This window comes from Musca domestica, unplaced genomic scaffold, assembly GCF_030504385.1.
Source record: "Musca domestica strain aabys unplaced genomic scaffold, Musca_domestica.polishedcontigs.V.1.1 9, whole genome shotgun sequence".
NCBI classification, from domain to species: Eukaryota; Metazoa; Arthropoda; class Insecta; order Diptera; family Muscidae; genus Musca; species Musca domestica.
This window is the reverse complement of record NW_026712435.1, coordinates 15,599,674-15,624,279: the sequence shown is the minus strand read 5'-3', so window position 1 is coordinate 15,624,279 and position 24,606 is coordinate 15,599,674. Positions and strand designations below refer to the sequence as shown.

The 24,606-nt window shown below is 35.0% G+C and overlaps 1 protein-coding gene across 2 annotated transcripts in view; it reads right to left on the bottom strand.

Annotated features, from left to right (window-relative positions):
- Positions 1-24,606, bottom strand: part of LOC101898205 (paramyosin, long form) — a 50,161-nt gene that overhangs the window by 10,532 nt on the left and 15,023 nt on the right. Inside the window, exons 3-7 of one of the 2 annotated variants that reach the window (XM_059131804.1) lie at positions 18,337-18,423; positions 18,106-18,272; positions 9,596-10,467; positions 9,405-9,532; positions 8,444-8,556 (exon numbers count right to left, since the gene is read on the bottom strand). In XM_059131804.1, coding sequence (XP_058987787.1) covers positions 8,444-8,556; positions 9,405-9,532; positions 9,596-10,467; positions 18,106-18,272; positions 18,337-18,423 — 1,367 coding nt within the window. Of the gene's footprint in view, positions 1-732; positions 2,073-6,095; positions 6,299-6,382; positions 6,533-8,443; positions 8,557-9,404; positions 9,533-9,595; positions 10,468-18,105; positions 18,273-18,336; positions 18,424-24,606 lie in introns of those variants that run through there. The other variant, XM_059131805.1, reaches the window with a different exon arrangement.

The following is a 24,606-nucleotide window of genomic DNA, read 5'->3' as shown; positions in this document are numbered from 1 at the left end:
GTACTTGTTGCTCATTTCGTTAACATCTGAAATATTCGTTGTACAAGGCAGAGAGATAAATTCGAAGCATAAAAATAAATTTGAGGAACCCCAAGAAAAACGGACACACACACACAATATCGAAAACATATTGAAAAACAAGCATTTCATTTCATTTTCACAAAAATCCGCAGGAAAGAAAGAAAAACAAAATCTCATTTCGTTTCTATGGCTTTTAATTGAAGGCATAAACAAGTGTAAAAGAAAATTGTTTTTAGTATTGCTGTAGTTGTGTATTTTGTAAAAAAATATTGTTCGAATAATAAATCTATGATGTTTGTGGCCACCAGAAATGGGCCGAGTTGGGGAGAGAGAGATAGATGTTGGGGACAAAAAATGTAAAAGGAGGGGGAAGTTGGCCCGAACGAACACATGTCAAATAAATTGGCAACAGTTGTTAAATGTTGTTGTCCGTCACACCTACATAAATTTCTGGCTTGACACAACAACACCAGCCCCCCTCTCAGCCAATTTTACAGCTACCATTCACACCTGACAAACATTTTCCTATTTCATCTTTTTTTTTTCTTTGTAAAAATAATAGTCCTTTTAGTCTAATCTAAAAAAAATCTAAGCCCATTACCCTTCCTCTTCACCTAATGGGTGTACAAATAACTTGAACTGTAATCCTTGAGCCGTGGATGATTACGCAAAACCTTGCGACACAACCAACACTTAGATTCTAAATCGCACCTGGAATCGGCATAGAATTCAGCTGTCTTCTGATTTAAATTGGTCAACTGACGCTTGACATTGTACAGCGAGGACGAGACACGATGGTCCAATTTGTCCACCATGCGATCGTCCATTAGCTCCATGTGATAGGTGTGGGTGGTGATGCGACCACCCTCGGGCGATGTGGAACGATAACAGGAGCCAGCGCGACTCGAGGAGCGCACCATGGTCTGAGACATGAGGTTCTCCTCATCTTTCCTCGCCTGTGTAATGTTGCGCGAGGACTCGGAGAGCAATGCCTTAGCTATGGCCGAAGCGGATTTGCCGCGAATCGAACGTTTAAAATCCTCAGACATATCGACGGTATCCAGTTCTATGCGACGGATGCGTTGCAAAATTTTCTGTGTGTCTTGGCGTATCTGTTCCTCGAATTCACGCTGACGACGACGGGAACGTTCACGCGCTCTTTCTAATATCGAATCGGGAGCTATATGCTTGGTAACACGCGACGCGTCCACCAACTTAACGACACTGAATGGTGAACGCTTTTTAACACGAAAGTCTAACAAAATCTCATCGGCCCTAGCGGCAACAGAGCGAGATAGTCGCAAGATGTCGTCAATATTGTACTTGCGTACGGGGTTCGAGGGTCGATACTGCTTGAGGCCACGTTCACTGGTCCACGGCAAGTGGGGCGGTGAGACATCGAGTCGTTGGGCCTTTGCATCTAAATAGTCTAACATTGGCTGATAGTAGTTCATGGTATAGCCATAGTTGTCTTCATAGGCTGCGCCGTGGCGGCGAACACGGGTGGGAGGACGACAACTGTATACCAAAGACATAGTTCTCTATTGGGTGGGTGTGGCAGGGGGGAGGGGGTTATCAGGTATCTCCTATCTAGGTAAATTGGTATGAATAATGAGTAAGGGGTTTGTCGTCTAAAGATGTTCGAGTTCGATGTTGCGGTTAAAGAACAACAAGAAAAAACAATCAATGTTTATATGTAAGTGTATGTGTTCATGTATCTTTCAAAATACACTTGAAACTACAAATTGCTAGAGCGTGTGTGTGTGTGTGGGTTCGTGTTCTAGTGCGTTGATTGCTACAATTATTGTGGTCTTAAAACAATTAGACAATATTTAATGCTGCAGCTATATAAAGTTTTCAAAGAAAGAAAGAAAAAACTGGCGGCATCCACAGCTGATATGTTTGTAGTTGGCTCCGATGACAATCAGAATTTTTCGTTTTCCACTGTTTTCTTGACTTCCGTTTCCCAGTCGTCAATCAATGCTTTAAGGTTATGCTTCTGTTGACGTTAGTTGGCCCGATAACGTTTTACTTTTCACGTTGTTCTTGATCTATAAAAAGAATCCATCATTTTGTTGAGAAAAATATTTAACATTTCCCATTAGACTTATTCCCCCCAGAGACATATATGAGAGTAGAAAAGAGAGGTAGCGAGAGACGTAGATACCATCAAAGGAAAAAACACACATACAGTGATTGATGGATAGATTTATGTTGACAGGTATTTGCGCATAAATCTATTTGGCAAAACCGAATTAAGTCAAAAAGTAAATCTTTTTTTTTTGAATGAACAGCAGCAAGTGTTTGCATTGAAAGTGAAAATATCTATTTTTTTTTTTTGAGAAACATCAAGGTGCCAATTTCTTTTATAAGAAATGTCTTTAGCAATATTGTGGTAAATAAACAAATAAAAAAATATTAAAATTATTTTTTTTGGATTTTCTACTGAAGTATATTTCATTAAAATAATATTTTTTGTTGTTGTTGCAAAATGGGGAGAATATCCCAGACAAAAACAAGGGAACTGATGAGGATTGGTGGCTCTTTCCGAAACCTAGGCATTCCCTGCCTTACCCCCTGGTAAACATTACCATCGTTCTCCACTAATAAACAAACGTTGTTTTTATAAAAACAACTATAAAGGGATAAGCCTGACCATTTTGCAACAACAAAATACGACGGTATCCCGAACAAACAAGCCACACTGTTCTAATAATATTTTTTTTCAAATATTTAATTTTTATTCAAACAGGGGGTTTTGTTTTTTATGAACGTTTTTAATTATCTGTATATAAAAAGAATCTCCTATAATAAAAAAACTGTGCTGAAGAAAAAATATCCTTTAAATAAACCTTTAAAAAATATTATTATTTTATTTATGCTGGATTTTCGAAATTGCAATTTGAATTGAAATTTTCGTTTTTAGATGTGTCTTGACATATACAAAAAAGAGTTCCTAAATTTTTATTCCCTGCTGTTATCGGTTTCAAGCAAACCAAACTCAGGTCAGGGTTCGAAAAGAATTTGGTCCAAACTTCCAGTTTTTAACCTATATTGGACCAAATGTTTCAAAAATTCATAGTTTTGTCTCAAACTTCCTGAATTGGCCTCGTGACGTATGCATGCTTTGCAAATTAGAGTTGGCAGCAGGAAAATAATAATAAATAATTTGTAATATGTAATAGAAAAGGCAATTTTAATTTTCTCTTAAACATTCTCTTTATGTGATTTTACTCAGCTCTGATCCAATCCTATTTGAGCATCAAGAAGTATGGTGTTTGAGCACAAACCCTTCTCTTCAAAAATGCAAATTAAAAGAGAAAATCTTGGACGAAAAAATTTGAACAAACATGTCGGAAAATCTCAGATAACCTGGATACATGTGGGCTATCGGATTTTTAATATTATTATTAGGGGCTTAGACCTAGTTCAGTTGCGGGCAGTTCAGCTTATGTTTTCGCTTGTTTTCATGGTCTTACAATTTTAGCCATGATTTTACGCACTATGACAATTGAGAGAGCGAATGTTACTCTCCATTAAGTCGCGTGTGTGCTATAGCAATTTGCAACTGTATGTGTTGCCGACCCCTGGATTAAGCCAAAAATCGGGAAAGCGCTCAAGCGTGCACCCAGTGAATGCAATTCTCTCACACATATAATGGAGATTCTTTAACCACCATTGAAGTGCTGCTTCTACCGATGCTGGATTAGAACAGGGATCGGCAGCGAGATGTTTGTAAAAAAATGTAGAGAGGAAATAAGCAACCACGCTCCATTAGAAGTCGATGACACAACGATGGCGACAAACGAAATTCATCGAATGCTCTCAAATTTGTTGTGATTAGTTCCAATACCAGGATCAGACCAGCGGCGGGCACATGCAGGTACGTGTGCCATCAGAAAACAACATTTTCTCCTGACCAACCACTAACATTTTTGAAAACAGTGCAATCAGAGAGTAAAACAGGAAATCGGGAGGCAGCGTAATATGGGGGCTATACTAATTAGTGGACCTGTAGAGAATAATGTTTGCAAGAAGGGAACAGACCTATCAAGAATCCCAAATGTAGAGTTTCAGGTGATATGGTTGGAAATTTTGGCAGAAACCTTCAAAATACTGAAAATCGGGAGGTACCTTTATATGGGGGACCATACCAATTAGTGGTCCTTAATAGAACATTTTTTTGCAAGAAGAAAACAGACCGAGAACCACAATTCTCTAGCTTCGACCAACTTGGTTGGAAATTCTGGCAGAAACTTTCAAAATATCGAAAATCGGGAGGTACCGTTATGTGGGGGCTATACGAATTTGTGGACCGGTAGCGAATATTTTTTGCAAGGAGAGAACAGGCCTTTCAAAAACTCCAAATGTCAAGTTTCATCAAATTTGGTTGGAAACTGTGGCAAAAAACTTTTAAAGTACCGAAAATAGGGAGGTATCGTTATATGGGGACTATATCAGTTAGTGGGGCATAATCGAATATTTTTCACAAGGAGATACCAGAGAACTCGAATTGTCAAGTTTCAGCCAATTTGGTTGGAAATTACGGCAAACACCCTTAAAATTCGGAAAATCCGAATATTTTTCACAAGGAGATACCAGAGAACTCGAATTGTCAAGTTTCAGCCAATTTGGTTGGAAATTACGGCAAACACCCTTAAAATTCGGAAAATCCGAAGTTACTGTTATATTTGGGCTTTACCAATTAATGGACCTGAATCAAGAATCCAAATTCTCAAGTTTCAGCCAATTTGATTGAAAATTGTGGCAGAAACCTTCAATTACCATTGTATGGGGGCTATACCTATCCGTGGACCTAGGTAGTCCATTTACAATACAAATTAGCCTGCACATAATATAAACCTTTGTGCCAAATATCAAAGCTCTATATTCAATAATGACGACTCTATTTCTGATAACAACGGACATCGCTAAATCGCCTTATAATTTTATTCTGATCAGGAATATATATACTCTTTGGAGTCTATGACGGATATTTAGAGGTTTGACAACTTTAATATATCCTCCATACTATGGTAGATATTATAAAAATGAGAGAACATACAATTGCCGCTCTCTGACCTTGTAGGGTGAACCAACTATTACCAATGCAAAAGCTTTTTTTTTGACATGGCTGACAGACCCGAATGTTGTGAGAGTACATTGTGCTCTCTCAGTAAACAGATTGTGCATTAATGTAGTGCCAAACTGGAAATTATGAATATCATTTTCAGTGAGAGCTGAGACGCTGGTGCCTGTGAATTTTCTTCAAGGCGACTGATTCAGATCCTTGAAATAGACGGTATATCACTGTATTTAAGTGATCAACAAGTTCAGTGGCGTATCTCACATAGAGCGGTGATTACTTATGTACTCTCACACATTGCCCGCGGGCAGGGTAAGAGAACGGTAAATTTGGACAGAACTCAATATCTGTATAATGAAGAGAAACCCTCAGAAGTTGGTGGCTGTTTAAATTTTTTTAAACAATGTTTTGTTATAATCATTTAGAAAAGCCGGACAATTACCGGTAATGGGGTTGTATTCCACCTAATATTTTTGGAGTTTTTGTAACAACATTTTTAAATTGTGTTTATAAAGTTGACAGTACTAATTTGGCTTAAAGAGAACAATTACAATTATTTAATATAATATATTTTTCATTATTTTTCCTCGAAATAAATATTGGCTATTATTTTGTTTATTTATCGTTTCCTTTCTTATTTGTCTCACAGCATTTAAAGCCACCTGCAGCATTCGATCGATGATAGCACATTATCTTAAAAGAGAGCTGTGATACATGCGTTCTAAATTTAACTTTTACATACTGCTTTGCAGATGGTCTTTCAATGCTAGTGAAATCTGCCGAAAATTACTTGCAATGTTTTCAATGTAATCCTTCAAAAAGGAACAAGGATATGACATCATAAGAATTCTTAAAATTTGTAAAGATAGAATACCTCGTCACTTCGTCACAAAAAAAAAATTGATTTTCAATTTTCACTTTCTCTCTTTCTATTGCTTTTCCACTCCCATTGTCTTGTTATCCAGTTTGGAAATAAATTAACACCCACCTCGTTTCTTTGTTTTCCGTTGTTGCCGTATTTTTTTTCAACACTCAATTCTTGAATTTCATCATCCGAAATTCAATGCAACCAGTATTCGTTTACTTTGTCAAAATTCGTAGAAATTATTTTTCTTTTCTTTGAAAGATTCCCAAATTCAATTTCTTTGTGCTTTTGATTGATTGTATAACACCACTTTTCTTAGAGAATTTCTAAAATTTGTTTAGAGAAAATAAAAATGAAGTAAATTAATATTTGATTTTATGCATTTCTTGCAATCACATTTCATGTCATACCGTTCCGGGAGGTAGGCTTTATTGTTTTATTAATCCTTTTAAGCGTTTTCACAAAAAAATTACGTTGTCCACAAAATATATATTGTTGTGGCGTACTTCCTGCCAGTTGAACTATATAAAAAAGACTGGCAATGTGGTTTGATTGTCGGTAATGAGCCAATTTTTTCAAAATCGAATTCTCTTTGGTTTGACATATCGACGACAATGGGGGAGGCCAAAACAATTAAAAATAAATTGAAATTAGAAAAACGTGATACTTGATTTCAATTGAAAACAAGTTGGGAGGTAAAAGGAAATTAACAAAAGAAAGCAGAAAAAAAAAAAAAACAGAAAACCTTGGGGAAATACCATTTATTTGGAATTCATTTAAAATAGGCCAAACATATAGAGTCTTTGAAAGATGTTTTTTGTTCTCAATTTCTTAGAATATGTTATTCATTTACAATTATTTTGTTTTAATTTTCCAACATTTCTTTCAGTGTATGAATTATTTGTAACTTAATTTATTTAGGATGTTAAGTTTTTCTGCCACGTTTGCCAACAAAATAATGCAATGAACTTTCATTTTAGACAATTTCCCGTTCTAAATATATTTTAAATAATGAAAAACAATGTGCGTTCGATTTGTTTTGTATTGAGGTCTTTATGTCAATGTAAATGCAACAATAGTCTGCCAAAATAACGAAATTAAATGTTTTCCGGATTTTACTTTTTGTTTGCCTACTATTTGAAGAACTTCTAGCAGAATTTATAGGAATATTCCTATAAGTTTTAAGTTTTCATTTGTTTTGTAAATTATTTATTTATTTTGATTTAATTTCATACCACTTTCAACAAAGAAATGCATTAGCCATACCCTATGAGAGGAATATAAAATTAAAGCATACTTTTAGGCGTTGTGTGTTAGAAGTACAAAATAAAAGGAATATTACCATCAGTGGTGTTCACATGGCTTGATATGCTTGAAATATACACTTCATAGACAATTAGGAAGCTCACATCAATTTCTGCAACTTATGTGTTTATATTTCTTGTTTTGAAAATATAAAAATAATTTCAATTTCAGCAATTTTTATTTAATAAATAAACAATTTAGATGACATTAATGAAAGAGGTATTGAAGTATTTTCATGTATTTGTCGTAATAATTTTTTTACCCTCCATCATAGTATGGCGGGTATATTAAGATCCGTAAGAACTCGAAATATAATTGTAGACCACTCAAAGAATATATATTTTTGATCGATTTATCGATGTCCGTCCGTCTGTGGAAATCGCTCTAGCTTCCAAACGAAATGAAGTAGGTTGATAAAATCTTACTCAAATGTATGTTAGGCCTGCAGGACTTTTGCTATTAAGAATAGGCTATTTAGATCCACATTTTGATATATACACTATATAACTTTATCGACAGATTTAAATTTTAAATTTGGGTGTTTTAGTCACAATTTTATCCCACATTTGCTGTAAATTGGCATTATGTAGGAAACATATTTTAGGAATAGTCCCCATATAACTATACCTCCATATATTCGGTATTTTGATAATTTGTATCACACTTTTCACCGAAAATGTTTTAAGTTTATAATTTAAAGTTCCTAACGGGTATTACATCTTTTGTCAGAAAAATCGCTCATACAGGTCTACACCATCTTATATGTCCCTATATATCCGTACCTCCCTATATTCTGCATTTTTATGAATTTAGCGATATGAGTCACGGAAATTGTATTAAATTTCGTATTTAAAGTTCCTATGACAGAAAATAGCATATGCTGGTCTCGGTCTTCGTATAGCCCCAATACCTTATTCGATATTCTGATGTTTTATCGAAAAATCTGTTATCTTAGTTAGGAAAAATCTGTTATCTTAGTTAACAGTTTTATATTGAAAAAAAAATTGATGCTTCTTTTTCTGAAATCCTTTTTCGAATATTTCGAAAAAAACTACTGGACATAATAAAATAATTATTTGGAAGTGATGGAGTATTTTAAATTTTTTTTCCGTGGAACAAATCAATTTCCTTAGAAATTAAGAAATTTTGTAAACCGTAACACTTACCGGATGAGTTCAACTTCTTCTTCCTTCTCGGCAATGCGACGTTCAGCTTCATGGCGGTATTGGTTGAAATCGGCAGCAACACGTTGGGCACGTTGTTCTTCAGCCTTGCGACCCTGTTAGGAGACGAAAAGATAGGAAAATCAAATATTTTTATTCGAATTCGAATATAATCTGCACAGGGTACATCAATTTACAAGGTAGGCCATCGAGATCACCAAAATACAAATTTATTCTTCTGGTAATTTTGTTATAATAAAACATATACACAGTTGGTGTTTTGAATGATATACAAAGTAGTTCAATACCTGTATAACTTCGAATATACAGTGGCCAAGTCTCTGCTTGTAAAAGAGAGAGGCGTGAAAAATGGAAAAAATTGACAACATTTTCGGAAATTCCTTTGGATTTTTATTTTTATCAAAAACATATAATATTGACCAAAAAGCAGTGCTTAACAGTGAGGATTTGCCAAATAAATTGTCCTGCATAAATGCATAAAGGAGGTAAGTTCAAGAGAAACTGATAAAAAATGTTAAAATCGATCTATGAATCATATGTCAAATAATAAATCGAGACTAATTGGAAGTAATTATTGGATATTTTCTGTACCATTTTTCCTTTTTTTACGACCGTTTTGAAAAAAAAAAAACACCAGCAGATGGTAAAAATTTACCATTCAAACGGCAATATTAAAGGTCTACACATTGTGTTAATGTCATATGTAAAGCCAGTGTTTCACAATTATAGTTCGCATTTTAATAGCATAGTTTTAGAAGCTCCCAATAAATTTCAATTTAAAAGAACCGCTATGCTATATAAACGATATTCTATACAATAGCTAAACCGATTTCATTTCTTCACATGCGTCTATAAAGCTGCAGTTTTAGGTTCAGAGATCTGTTCTTCAAAATTTGGCCAACCTGCCCTACCCTGTAAATAATTATATCATGAATCAACTTACAGCTTCAGCTTCCTTGTAGGCAGCAGTCAATTCCTCGCGTTCATTTTCCAAGCGACGCAATTCCAATTCCAATTCATGCATGCGACGGTTCAATTCGTTAATTGTACCCTTGGCATCATGGAGATCATCTGAAAATAGCATTTACAAGTCACTAATTGAAACTCACTCTCGAGAATATCTCTAAATATTACCTCCCAATTTCTTGTTCTCACGACCCAATTGGTTATTAGCATCCTTAACCTTGTCCAATTCGTGGACGGTGCGTTGCAAGTCCAATTGCTTGTTCTTCAAGTCGCGTTGGCTGTTCTCGTACAAGACGACAGTCTCTTCATAGCGGCTCTTCAACTCAACATTGTGCTTCTCCAAAGTGTTGACAGACTTTTGCAATTCCCGGCAGGTGTTGTTGGACTTCTCCAAATCGATGATGAGCACTTCGACTTCGCTGGCCAAACGGGTCTTTTGTTTTTCCAAATTGTTGAGCTTGACAACCAACGACTCCAAATGTTCCTCCAATTCGGTGATGCGAATTTGGTATTTACGACGGATTTCCTCGCACTCCTCGGCACGAGCTGCAGCCTCGGCATGGTATTTGTTTTGCCAAGAAGCAGCATCACCATTGGCCTTGACCAACTGACGTTCCAAGTCTATGCGGGCCTCGGTTTCTTCTTCAAGTTGAAGACGAAGAGATTGCAAATCGGTTTCAGCTTGATGAAGGGAGGACTCCAACATTGAGCGACGACGATCTTCATCTTCCAAACGGCGACGGCAATCTTCCAATTGGGAGATGACCTGGCTCTTGGAGAATGAGACGGTGTCCAATTGTGACTTGAGATCTTGGACATCCTTGGTCAATTCAATGTTTTCTTGTGAGAGGCGAGTCTTGTGCGAGGTAATGTCGATGACGGTGCGGTTAAGCTCCTCGATCTTAACATTCAATTCGGTAATGCTAACTTCCAACTTTTCAATGTGTTTGGAGGACATGATCTTTTCCTTGTTGAAAGATTCGATTTGGCTGAGCAATTCATAGATTTCAGCTTGGAACTTGGCCTTTTCCTTTTCGGCTCTAAATTTTGAGTTTTTTTTGAAAGGGAAAGTAGAAGAGAATGCGTGAAAATCAATTGTTTAAAGAAAAATAGTTGGTTTTGCAAAAAGCCCAGAAGCAGTATACTTAGCGTAGTCGATTAGCTAGATTTTCTCGGTGTTACCTAGAAGCTTTTGGTTGTTCAGAAGCAAAAAAATATAATGAAGTTCAAGATAGCATCGGATTAAATATGTGGTCTGACAAATAACTGAATTATTTAAATATGTGATGAGCATTAATTGAATGAATGACATTTATGAATTAAGATTTAAAATATTGACATACCATTGCGTATGAGTTATGACAACTATAATATGTTGGCAAATAGGTTTAGAGGAGTTTAATTTGATGGTAAAGAGAGGAAAGCCTTTTTCCGATATTAATCAAAATTTTCAAATCTCACTATTTTTGTCCATATTGGATCTAGAGTAAAAATGGAATATATCAGGCACGCCGTGGGTACCGTGGGAGAAAAAATGTAATAAAATAAAAATTGCATAAAAGAGTGCTCGGCTAACTCATTCCTGCGCTTCTCCCACCAATTATCAACATTCAGAATATAATTTTAAAAACCTTAAAGTGAGACAGATTTCTTAAAATTTTCACATTTCAATATATTTTTTTTTATTATATTGGAGCTAATGCAAAAAATGGAATGGATATTGGCCTACTAATTTTTGTACCTCCCCCAAAAAAGATCAACAATTTTGAAAAAAATTCCATACATTTAAAACGAATCAAGTATCTGATATAGTCCCAACTTGGTCCTTGTTAATTATACTCTCTGTCATATGGCTACAGTGGGTATACAGGGTGAGATGAAAAAACTGCAACCAAATTCAGACTGTTGTCATTTCTAAGCCACCCATCCGACAGCTGTTAAAATTAATCCAATGACAGCTCATTAGATTGTTTACAAGCGTACAAAATCATTTTGGTGAGAATTTTCCAAAAAAAGTTATTCGTGATGGAATTCAAGCGTGATAGTGTGATTTCTTTAAATTTGGCTGAAAAACCCAAGTGGCTATCGTTAGAGCACTCCAGCATTTAAATGTGAATAAATCTTTTGTGTCTCATACCATCGCTCGTTACCGTGATACTGGTAGCGTAGCCCAACGTCAAGGAAGTGGACAGAATAAAACAACAACATCAGCAGAAATGGTTCGGAAAGTAAAGAAGCGACTTGATCGAAATCCGCTTCGCAGTGGCCGAAAAATGTCACGTAAGCTGAACATAGCGCAATATTCCATTCGGCAAATATTGAAAAATGAGGTAAAACCGGGGTAAAGCCATTGAAATTCCAAAAAGTGCAAGAACTTACACCGCAATAGAAAGAAAATAGACTCAAAAGAGCTAAAGTGTTGCTTCGCTTGGCCGAAAGTGGTGAACTGCAGAATTTGGTTTTCTCCGACGAGAAAACATTCGTTGTTCAGCAGTTTGTAAACAAACAAAATGATTGTGTTTACTTGCCAAAGAGGTCAGCTGAAAATGTGCACCTTCGGTTGGCTACCAGAACTCAAGCGCCGGCCATGGTGATGGTGTGGCCCACCTTAACAGCCGACGGTCACTCTCCACTCGTATTAATCGACCGTGGCATGAGAATAAATGCCGAATATTATGGCGAAAATATTATGGACATGCAAACATTTTGGCCGCAGACTTTGGACATTCCAACGGGACTCGGCGCCATCGCCACCCAAGAATGCTTACAAAATGAGGTTCCTCGCTTCATTTCCGGCGCACAATGGCTACCAAAATCTACTGACACCAATCTGTTGGACTACTGGTCTGGACTGTTTTGGAAAGCAAAGTTGGCACTAAAAAATACCAAAGTGTCGATCACCTCAAGCACGCGCTTTGGTGTGCATTTCGAAAAAAAAACTAAACTTATTCTAAAATTTGATGCTATTTCCGACATTTTTAACTTTCATTCAATAAAATTAAAAAAAAAAAATTAAAAATTATGGCGTTTGACGTTATTGCAGTTTTTTTATCACACCCTGTACATATCCCGAAATTTCTACTAACGAAAAATTTGGTGTGAAAATAGGGTGTATCGTTCTGTTCCTTCTGGTACCTCCCTCATAAAGGTGTCAAAATTTGGAATAATTATAAATCTCACAAAATTCGAAATAAGCTTCCAATTCTCTTTCAACTTCCAATTCTCTTTCAACATTTATACTTACACAAGATCTGGTGTGAAGATGACAGATATCGGCTCACACCTTCTGGTACCTCCGTCATAAAGGGTTCAAAATATTGAATAACAAAGCCCTGATAAAAGCAAAATAAGCTTCAGATTCTCTTTAAATTTGGTGTGAAGATTGAGTGTACCGGTCCATCCCTTCTAATACCTCCCTCAGAAAGGTGTCAAAATTTGGAATAATTATACATCTCAAAAAATGGGAAATAAGTTTCTGATTCCTTCTAAACTTCACTCATTTCATTATTTCTACTAACACAAGATCTTGTGTCAAGATGATATATATCGGTCCCCATCTTCTCGTACCTCCCCCACAAAAGGGTCATCATTTAATATAACAAAACCCTCCTAAAAGCGATATACGCTTCAAATTCTGTTCAAATTTTGCACATTTCAATATTTCTAACAACACAAAATCTGTTATAAAGATGAAATATATCGGACCAATCCTTCTGATACGCCCCGAGTTCACCCAGAGTTCTGATGTGAAGTTTGTTGGCCAACTTCTTCTGGTATCTCCGATAAAATTATCACATTCTCAAAAATTACCGAGAATGTTAGGGATGTTGTCGTTATAGTCCAAATCTGGAACGTTGTAATATTTATATCAGACTTAAACAAAATCGGCAGCCTATATTGTCCATTTTGCATCTGACCTAAGTCTAATAAAAACATTACAAATGTTACACTCCTTTGGAACCTTCCCCATAAAGGGTCAACAGTTTGAGCAATCATAACGCAAGGCTGAGGGTATTGATCTGTTGGCAAAACCGACTGATGCTTTTTAACTTGTTTTCAAATGATTTGGCAGTGATTTTGGATTTCTAGCTTGAAATCGCTAATCAATTCCAGTTGACTTTTTCCATTACGGGGAACGAGATTTCTGAAATTCGCATTATTTCTTAAATTCAAGTTAAATTTTTCAAAAATCATTGGCCTAGTTTTATAATTTTCTCTCCCAACAAACAGAAAACTATATGAGAATATTTGGGTGGAAAATATGTTTCTTATTATGTAGAAAATAAATAAAATAAATGTGTCAGTCAGTACTATGAGTAAAACATTGCCATATTCACACATGAGTGTACGTATGTACGTCTGTATGATACACACATGTCTGTTCAATGTGTTCGAAACAAATGTATATTTAGAAAGAAAAAAAATACAATTCTAGACGAAAACAATGTCTAATAATATTAAAAGCAAAGAAAAACACATACGCCAAACATATGTGTCGGTAATACACATATGAATGTCTGACAAAATACACAAAATTTATTTTGAGATTATCTCTAGGGGGGCATACGATTTTTTTTTGCAAAATTCAAATGGATCAGTGTGTGTCATAACTCTCAGCTGAAATTTTCTTTTCTTAGTCCAAAGAAACCAAAAAAAAGAAAAAAAAAATGAAAATGAAAATTAAATTAATTTTTTATCCATTGGAAACATTGTTTGATTTTTGCCATAGAAATGTGTGTGTGTGTGCATGGATATAAAATCAAAAATCTTGGCATACATATGTATACTTTTAAAAGCATTCACTGCCGCCATTAAAATGGTTTTCTTCCTACGCTGCTTTTTTCACAGCTCAGCTAGGTGGAAATTTTCTTTGAAATTGTAAACACACACACACTCACACAGAGCACACATATCAAATTTCCATAAAGGTGTGCAATACACAACACAAAAAGAGACAACAACATTTCAAGAAACGGGAAAAACAAAATAAAACAAACGAAAGTATGGCGAAAAAATTCAAAATATTCGAGGCATATTTGGGAAGAAACCCATTTTCAATTATTTCGATTTCCCATGCACAATGGTAACAAAAATATGCAAAAAAAAAAAAATTAAAAGAAATTGAAAAGGGGTGGGGGTTTCACAAAAATGGAAAGCAAACATTTTATGGTTCTAGAAAAAGCTTTATTTCATATCACCCAAGGTATGCTCAAGTGCCGCTCTCCCATTGAGTATTATGAGGAAGAAACAAAAACAAATGAACACATTTTTATTTAATTTTATATTTGTTTAGGTATTTATTTCGACAATGGGCGTGGGTCCTAAGAGTATGTGTTTAAATTGAGAAATATTGGGCTCTCTCAAAACTGCGTTCGAACGTATGAGTGATGTACATTGCGCACACTCTTTAAATGCTTTTGAGTCATTTCAAATATTCCGATTCCTGTGCATTTTTTTGAGAGAGTGATATTTTTGAAAAGCTTTTGCTTAATTGAGTTTATTTTCCTCAAATTTAATTGTTTTTATTTTTCTCCAAGAGATTTGATCTTTATGGAAACTTCATGAAAAAAGAAATGAAAATATGGCCTTGAAAATTGGTTTATTGTTACATTTAAATTTCTATTTTTGTACAAACATCAAAATAATCTCAGAATTCCAAACATATGCACAAAGTATCATCATATATACATATGTATATGGAAGCGAGTTATATAGCGAATGATGAAAATGGTGAAATAATTGTTGTGCGTTTTTTATTTTTAACGTAAACATTTATATATATCATGACACTGTGCCAGGTTGCTGTGCCACGGATTTCCTTAGGAATTTTATTCAAATTTCAAATAAACAAAATCAAATCATGAATATTTATTCAATTTTCTTTCTTTTTTTCTTTGATTGTTGTTTTGTACAAACGAATGCTTGACCATAAATATAGGGCAATAATTCTAACATTCAAGATGGGAAATATTTATAACAAAACCAAAAACATTATTCGTTTGCAAAATATGTGTTTTTTATTATGACCTAATCGCAAATGAATCATGTCATTTCAATAAGGAAACAATCTTGAAAAATTTGTTGTTTTTTTTTTAAAGAAAATATTCGATTGCCTAAATTATTGCTGTCGATTGACTTAAATAAATTGCATGTTCATTTTGCCAAGATTGACCAATTATGCTATTCGATTTATTGGAAATTTAATTGCTGGAATTGATTACGAAAACCAGAAGATTTTTGTTTGTTTTGTGGCCAAAGAAATTGGGGTGAAAAAATCGGGAATCTATTATATATTTAGAAAATAAAAAAAAAAATGCATAACCTCAGCCTTTGATTGTTCAAACTATTGACCCTCTATGGAGGTGGTTCCGAAGGAGTGAGCCCCGTATTGTCCATTTCGTATCTGACCTATGTCTGATATAAATACTACAAAATGATCGATTTGGACTATATCATATTCTATGAGAGGTGTTGTAATTTTTGTAAAATTCTGAAATATGCGTGAGGTACCATATATAGGGGACCGAAGTATTCTACATCATCTAAGATGCGAGATGAGCAAAATTTTAAGAAAATCGAATGTTTATATTAATTTTTTTATGCGAATGTCAAAATAATAAACTTTTGTGGGAGAGGTACCAGAAGGAGTTGGGCGATAAATTGCCAAATAAATGGTCATAAATGGGCCGATAAATTGCCAACTCCATCTGGTACCCCACTCCCAAAAAAGTTCAAAATTTTGATTATTCGCATAAAATTGAAAATAAATGCTCGATTTTTTTAAATGTTGCACAAACGGTACCTCGCCCATATTTCAAGATTTTATAAAAATTATCATTCACATCAGATTTTTGCTTCAAAAAAATATTAAGACATAGCAAGTTTGAAAGCATTCACTGACTTGTTTCGCAAGTCATGAGAGATACAAGAATTAAAAATTGTGACTGTTTGTTTGAGAGGTACCAGAAGGGGAAGACCGATATCTATCATCTTCACACTAGGTCTTCCGTTAGTAAAAGTAGACCGATGTATGAAATTTGAAGAGAGTCGGACATTTTTTATTCAAAATTTTGAGTCCAGAGGGAGTGGAGCGATATATCCCATCATGACACCTGATTATGGGTTAGTAGAGATATTGGAATGTGTAAAATTTGAAAAAAATCTGACGTTCTTTCGCATTTTACAAAATATATAATTATTCAAAATTTGAACCGTTGTGAGGGATTTGCAGGAGGAGTGGAACGATATATCCCATCTTCACACCTGATCTTGTGTTAGTAGAGATATTGGAATGTGGGAAATTTGAAGAGAATCTGTCGGGTTTTTTTTCGCATTTTGTGAGAGGTATAATTATTTAAGATTATAAACCGTTGTGGGGGAGGTACCAGCCTCCCAACAGATCTTGAATTGATAGAAATATTGAGAAGTGCCAAGTTTAAAAGTAATCACAGACTCATTTCCCATTTTATGAGCTTCATGGTTATTCAAAATGTTGACCCCTTGTGGGGAGGTACCAGAAGGGGTAGGCCGATATATATCATCTTCCAACCAAATCCTTTGAGAATATAAATATTGGAATGTGCCGAGTTTCAAGAGAATCGGATGGTTATTTCGCATTTTATGAGAGATACAATTATTAAAAAATTTGACCCGCTGTTGCGGATGTATGTGATACTTTGTGGAGGAGGTATCAGAAGGACTTGTTCGATATCTTCCATCTTCACATCAGATCCTTTGAAGATACAAATATTGAAATGTGCCGAGTTTGAAGGGTATGGGATGCTTTTTTCGCATGTTATGAAAGATATATTTATTCAAAATTTTGACCCGTTGTGTGGGATGTACTAGAGGAAGTAATCCGACATAATCCATCTTCACGCCATAACTCATAAAAATATTGCGATGTGTGAAATTTGAAGAGAATCGGGCCCTTTTATTTCGCATTTCTTGCGAGATATAATTATTGTAAAATTTTCCCCATTGTGGGGGAAGTACCAAAAGGAGTGGACCGATGAATCACATCTTCGCTCCAATTTTTGTTTTGAATATTGGGATGTGTGAAATTTAAAGACAATCGGTCACTTATTTCACATTTTATAAGACCTATAATTGTTCAAAAATTTAACCATTTGTAGGGAGGTACTTATAGGAGTGCGCTGATATTGTCAATTTTCGCACCTGGCCTAGTACAGAAAATCAAATTTTGGGACTTTTAAAGTTTGAACAAAATTGGATGATCCTTTAGGTCAATTACTTTCTTTAAAATGTTAACCATGTCCGAACTCGACCTAAGTTTAATAATAATATTACGATGTACCAAATATGAACGTAATCAAATGCTCCCTTCGATAGACAGACGGACGGACACCCCTATATGGACTCCAAATATCCTGAAACGGGTGTGGTCCTCAGTAACCTAGGGTCTAAGACCGTATTTTTTCGATGGGACACATTTTGGCCTCATATGTATCACAAAGTTAAATACCATATGATATCTTGACATATATTTTGATGATGATTGATTAGTAAATATCCCAACTAATGTTATAGCAGATGTTTTATACAACACATATATGACATTACCAAACACCTGAATGCTGGCAAAAGCAAATTGTTTGTTTCTTTCATTTAGCTTGCATTTGCTAGAAAATCGCTATGGAAGCCATTTTCAAAATTACCTGCTCTTCGATTTGGTGAGAAGTTCAATTTGTTCCTGGAAGTCGGCAATGATTTCGTTGTGCTTCTTCTTAAGCACCATTGTGGTTTCTTCGGATTCCAAATGGACATCTTCGAGCATTTTACGCAATTTCAACAATTCAGTATCGCGCTTGCGGTTAGCTTCGAACTGAAATAAACGAACGAGAAATTAATAGAAGTTCCAAAAATTGTTTTTTTTAAGATAAACTTACTTGATGTTCAGCACCACCTTCGGCTTCTTCAAGACGTTCAGACATCTGAATGACTTGGACACTGAGGTCGGCTTTCTCGCGTTCAATCTGCAAAAAAATTTAAAAACAAGAATTAGAAAATAAGATTATAATTATGGGAGATATGAAGGTGATGTGGAGCAAAAGAAGAAAATTGCAAAATATTTGTAAAAAGTTATGAGTTGGATCAAAAAAAAAAAAAAAAAAAAAAATAATAATAATAATAATAATAAAAATTAAATAAATAAATAAATAAATAAATAATAATAATATATAAAATAAAAAAATGTTTCTATACTAAATTTTAACCAATAATTTTTGTCTTTTATTTTTTATTTTTGTTTATTTTTTTTTTTGATTAAAAAAATAAATGAACTTAGAAATTTTTTTTCAATATTTGAGTTTATAAAAATATTTTGGTGGTATCCCAAAAATTTCAAAAATTTTTTCCGCCAAAAGCAGTTAATATCAATTTAAAAATTTTAAAAATTATTATTGTAAATTTTACATACGAAAAATGTTTATGTATGCTTAGGAATTGCCAGGGTCCCATATGAAAAAAAATATTCAAAAGATTTCTGTGGCCTATATTATAAATTATTATACCATGGTATAAAATAAAGTCATAAAAACATTTTGGAATGCAATTCATAAAATTCCACTGTTAATTTCTGTGTTTTTCTCAAATTAGAACACCATTGCGTATGGATGACGGCGACATGTATACGCCACGAAGCTCTACAGAAGATTATTATAAGAATTTATTTAAGTAAAAGTCGTTATTAGGAATTATTAAAAAAAAATTCAAAGAAATACTTTAAGTAATGAATTTATCTCTTCTATAAATAACAAATATGTGGGAAAAGTTAGTTTATAAAAATCAAAACGCCTAAGGAAATGTATCGGGAAACCAGGACTTTTTAACTGACACAACTGAGGTAGAAAAAAGGCAGCTATGAATTTTAAATACCCTATACCGTTTAGAGGAGCAAAAATCCATTGGAATATGCTTCAAAAATCATCAAAATACCGCATATTGGGAGGAGGAGGTTCCGTTATGTGGGGGCTATATGAAGATTTGGACCTCCATATGCAGTTTTCTGTCATAGGCTGTGGCACACATTTAGAACTTCAAATGCGAAATTTGAAACATTTCCGGGGAAAAATGCCACTAAATTCATCAAAATACTGAATATAGGGAGGTACCATTATACGGGGTGTATACAAAAACATAGATCTGCATATGCAATTTTCTGTCATAAGCTGTAGCACCTACTAGGAACTTCAAATACGAAATTTGACAAGATTTCGATGAATAGTCTCGCTAAAATCTTCAAAATACCTTATATTGGGAGGTACCGTTATATGGGGGCTATACGAAGATTTGGACCTGTATCAGCAATTTTCTGTCATAGGCCGTAGTACCTATTAGGAACTTCGAATACGAAATTTGAAACGACTCCGGCGAATAATGTCGCTAAAATCATCAAAGTACTAAATATAGGGTGGTATCGTTACATTGAGGCTATTTGGAAGATTTAGACCTGTATCATCAATTTTCTGCCATAGACTGCAGCACCCATCAGGAACTTCAAATACGAAATTTGAAACGACTCCGGCGAATAATGTCGCTAAAATCATCAGAATACCGAATATAGGGAGGTACCGTTATATGGGGTGTATACAAAAGCCTAGATCTGCATACGCAATTTTTTTGTCATAAGCTGTAGCACCTACTAGGAACTTCAAATACGAAATTTGACAAGATTTCGATGAATAGTCTCGCTAAAATCTTCAAAATACCTTATATTGGGAGGTACCGTTATATGGGGGCTATACGAAGATTTGGACCTGTATCAGCAATTTTCTGTCATAGGCCGTAGTACCTATTAGGAACTTCGAATACGAAATTTGAAACGACTCCGGCGAATAATGTCGCTAAAATCATCAAAGTACTAAATATAGGGTGGTATCGTTACATTGAGGCTATTTGGAAGATTTAGACCTGTATCATCAATTTTCTGCCATAGACTGCAGCACCCATCAGGAACTTCAAATACGAAATTTGAAACGACTCCGGCGAATAATGTCGCTAAAATCATCAGAATACCGAATATAGGGAGGTACCGTTATATGGGGTGTATACAAAAGCCTAGATCTGCATACGCAATTTTTTTGTCATAAGCTGTAGCACCTACTAGGAACTTCAAATACGAAATTTGACAAGATTTCGATGAATAGTCTCGCTAAAATCTTCAAAATACCTTATATTGGGAGGTACCGTTATATGGGGGCTATACGAAGATTTGGACCTGTATCAGCAATTTTCTGTCATAGGCCGTAGTACCTATTAGGAACTTCGAATACGAAATTTGAAACGACTCCGGCGAATAATGTCGCTAAAATCATCAAAGTACTAAATATAGGGTGGTATCGTTACATTGAGGCTATTTGGAAGATTTAGACCTGTATCATCAATTTTCTGCCATAGACTGCAGCACCCATCAGGAACTTCAAATACGAAATTTGAAACGACTCCGGCGAATAATGTCGCTAAAATCATCAGAATACCGAATATAGGGAGGTACCGTTATATGGGGTGTATACAAAAGCCTAGATCTGCATACGCAATTTTTTTGTCATAAGCTGTAGCACCTACTAGGAACTTCAAATACGAAATTTGACAAGATTTCGATGAATAGTCTCGCTAAAATCTTCAAAATACCTTATATTGGGAGGTACCGTTATATGGGGGCTATACGAAGATTTGGACCTGTATCAGCAATTTTCTGTCATAGGCCGTAGTACCTATTAGGAACTTCGAATACGAAATTTGAAACGACTCCGGCGAATAATGTCGCTAAAATCATCAAAGTACTAAATATAGGGTGGTATCGTTACATTGAGGCTATTTGGAAGATTTAGACCTGTATCATCAATTTTCTGCCATAGACTGCAGCACCCATCAGGAACTTCAAATACGAAATTTGAAACGACTCCGGCGAATAATGTCGCTAAAATCATCAGAATACCGAATATAGGGAGGTACCGTTATATGGGGTGTATACAAAAGCCTAGATCTGCATACGCAATTTTTTTGTCATAAGCTGTAGCACCCATTAGTAACTTCAAATACGAAATTTGATACAATTTCGGTAAATAATATCGTTAAAATGATCAAAATACCGATTATAGGGAGGTACCGTTGTATGGGGGCTATTGGAAGGCGTGGGCCTGCATTGGCAATTGTCCGACATAGGCCGAAGTACCCATTTGTAACATCAAATTCCAAATTTAAAACAATTCCGGTAAAAAGTGTGATACAAATCATCAAAATTCCGAATATCTGCGAGTATAATTATATGGGGACTATACCTGTCTTGACAGTTCTGTGCAAAGAAGTTTCAGGCAATTTAAAGCAAACTCGAGTTAAATTGTGACAAAAACACCTATAAATATTTAAATTTGTCGGGTGCTATAGCAAAATATGGCCCATTTCAAAATGATCTCCAAATCTAACACACGTTTGAGTAACATTTTATCAATCTACGTGCATAAGCTAGTGTGATTTCCAAGACGGACAGAGAGACCGACGGACGGTCATCGCTAAATTTTATGCTGATCAAGAATATATGTGGACTGTGTGTGGTCTAACATTTATTTTTCGAGGTGTTACAAATGGAATGATAAACTTATTATATTCACCATACTATGGTGGAGGGTATAAAACAGTGCTAACTATCCCCCCAATATTTCTGATTAAATATTAACATTTTTCCTGTACAATGACCTTCTCATATATAGATTTTTACCAATCATATTTAACATTTTATGAAAAATTCCCTAACATTTTCTCACAACTTCTATGACCTTTATTGGTCCTTTAAAATCGACAAAAAAAAAAAAATAATTTCGCAAAACTGTCATTAAATAATTCGATAAAAATACCTAACATTAACAAATTATTATTGATTCAAATAGACCTGAACCAACAACATGTTCGGCTATAAATCATTTGCAATAAAAAGCCATCATAACATTTGGTGCGGTTATTGCTCATTTTAAGGTAACGCATCGACGACGAAAAAACAACATTTCTGAGTATGCGATCGATTTTTTGTCTATTCACGAAAAGCGGCAAAATGCCAAAGAGAAACCCCACCGAAAAGAAGTGAAGATGAGAAAACATAAAACCAAGCAAAAAATAGAATTGCACGTTAAACTGCAAATGTTGGGAGAGAAGAATGAAACCACAAGATTTTCCTTTTGCCATGCAGCAACATGTGTAATGCCATGAAAACAATAACAACAACAACAACAAAATGGATGACCATTGTGAACCACAATTTCCAAATCCAAATTTGACCAAACGACACTTACACACGCCACAGTCTCTACCCCTATGGCCACCTCCGCGGCCAAAACTCAAGGAATATTTCATAAATAGTTGGTAGTGTAGCCAGCAGCAATAACAACAAACATAACAAAATTCAGAGATCTCAGCAACACCAACAAAATCTAATTAAAAGCAATATTTAGCAAATACAAAAACAACTCAGCTACCAGCAGCTAGCACCAACAACAATAACAACAACCAACACCGACAGCGGCAGCAAATTTAATTATAAACATTCGAAATGACCCAAATTAATTACTCCGACACATTGGCCGTCCAAGCGACGACGAACTGCAACGCCAGTGAATGAAAAGAATTTTTATTATTAACAGAAGGTAGAAAGAAGCCGCAGATAGCCACGCCATGCCATGCATTAAAAATGATTTTTGTTGATATTTTTATTAATGCGAAATGAAGAAAAAAAAATTGAGAATTCTCTTCGCCCATTGGCCAAATGTAGATTTCAGAGCAATTTTTGTAGAAATTTTTGAAATTGATTTTGATTTTCTCAAGAATATAAACACATTTTCAATGATTTCATAATTTCATTTGACTTCTAGGAATTTTGGGGGCTGCGGATTTTTGGTTTTATAAATTTGTAATTTATATTAATAAAAGATTTAATTAAAAGCTAAAATATGCGCAAGAAAAAAGAAAAGCAAAGAAAATAAGAATGGGTTGCTTCATTTGCATGACCTACTCAGGTGAACACCTTAAGTATGAGTAATGACAATAAGTATACGCATCGTAACATTTAAATGTAATAAACAGCTAGAGCCCTCTACTACATCAGCGAAAAGTCCACCTTGACATTTTGGGATACGCTCCAAAAGGTTCGTTTTTGGCCTTTTTGGTATTCAAAATGGAAAATTCAATTTTTGAAAAATCTTTGTTTAGTTTGATTAAAAATTTCAAAATCGAAACTCCATACATCGTACTAAATTTTCAGATTCTCGTGTCTTTTTTATGTGATTCAAGTTTTTCCGTTTCCGTTCAGAATAATAGGAAAATGTTTTCCTTTTACACTAGAAAGCCTTCAAAAGCTTTGATTTTTCAAATTTTATGAGGAGGATATTAGCAAAACCATTGCACAATGGACTCACATCCAATATCTCTGTTCAAAACTAGTTCAATGTCTCCATATGTAAACCCTAGAAACCATGAATGATCGCAATATCAAATTTCAGAATGTAAGCTCTATCTTTTTGCCCAATACCAAATTTAGTACCATTAAGTACTGTTCGTGCAATTACAGGGTGAGATGAAAAAAAACTGCAAAAAACTTCAGACTGCTGTCATTTCAAAGGCACTCGTCCGACAGCAGCCAGTGAGAAGCATTTTGGTGAGAATTTTCAAAAAAGAAGTTATTCGTGATGGAATTCAAGCGTGAGAGTGTGTTTTCTTTATTTTTGGCTGGAAACCCACAAGTGGCTATCGTTAGAGCACTCCAGCATTTAAATGTGAACAAACGTTTGTGTCTCGTACCATAGCTCATTACCGTGATACTGGTAGCGTAGTCCGACGTCAAGGAAGTGGACGGAAGAAAACAGCAGAACAGCAACATCAGCAGAAATGGTTCGAAAAGTAACGAAGCGACTTGATCGAAACACCCGTCGCAGAGGCGGAAAAATGGCCCGTGAGATGACCATATCGCAATATTCCATTCGGAAAATATTGAAAAATGAGCTCGGGGTAAAGCCATTGCAATTCCAAAAAGTGCAGGAACTTATACCGCAACAGAGAGAAAATAGACTCCAAAGAGCTAAAGACTTGCTTCGCATGGCCGAAAGTGGTGAACTGCCGAATTTGGTTTTCTCCAACAAAATGATCGTGTTTACTTGCCAAAGAGGTCAGCT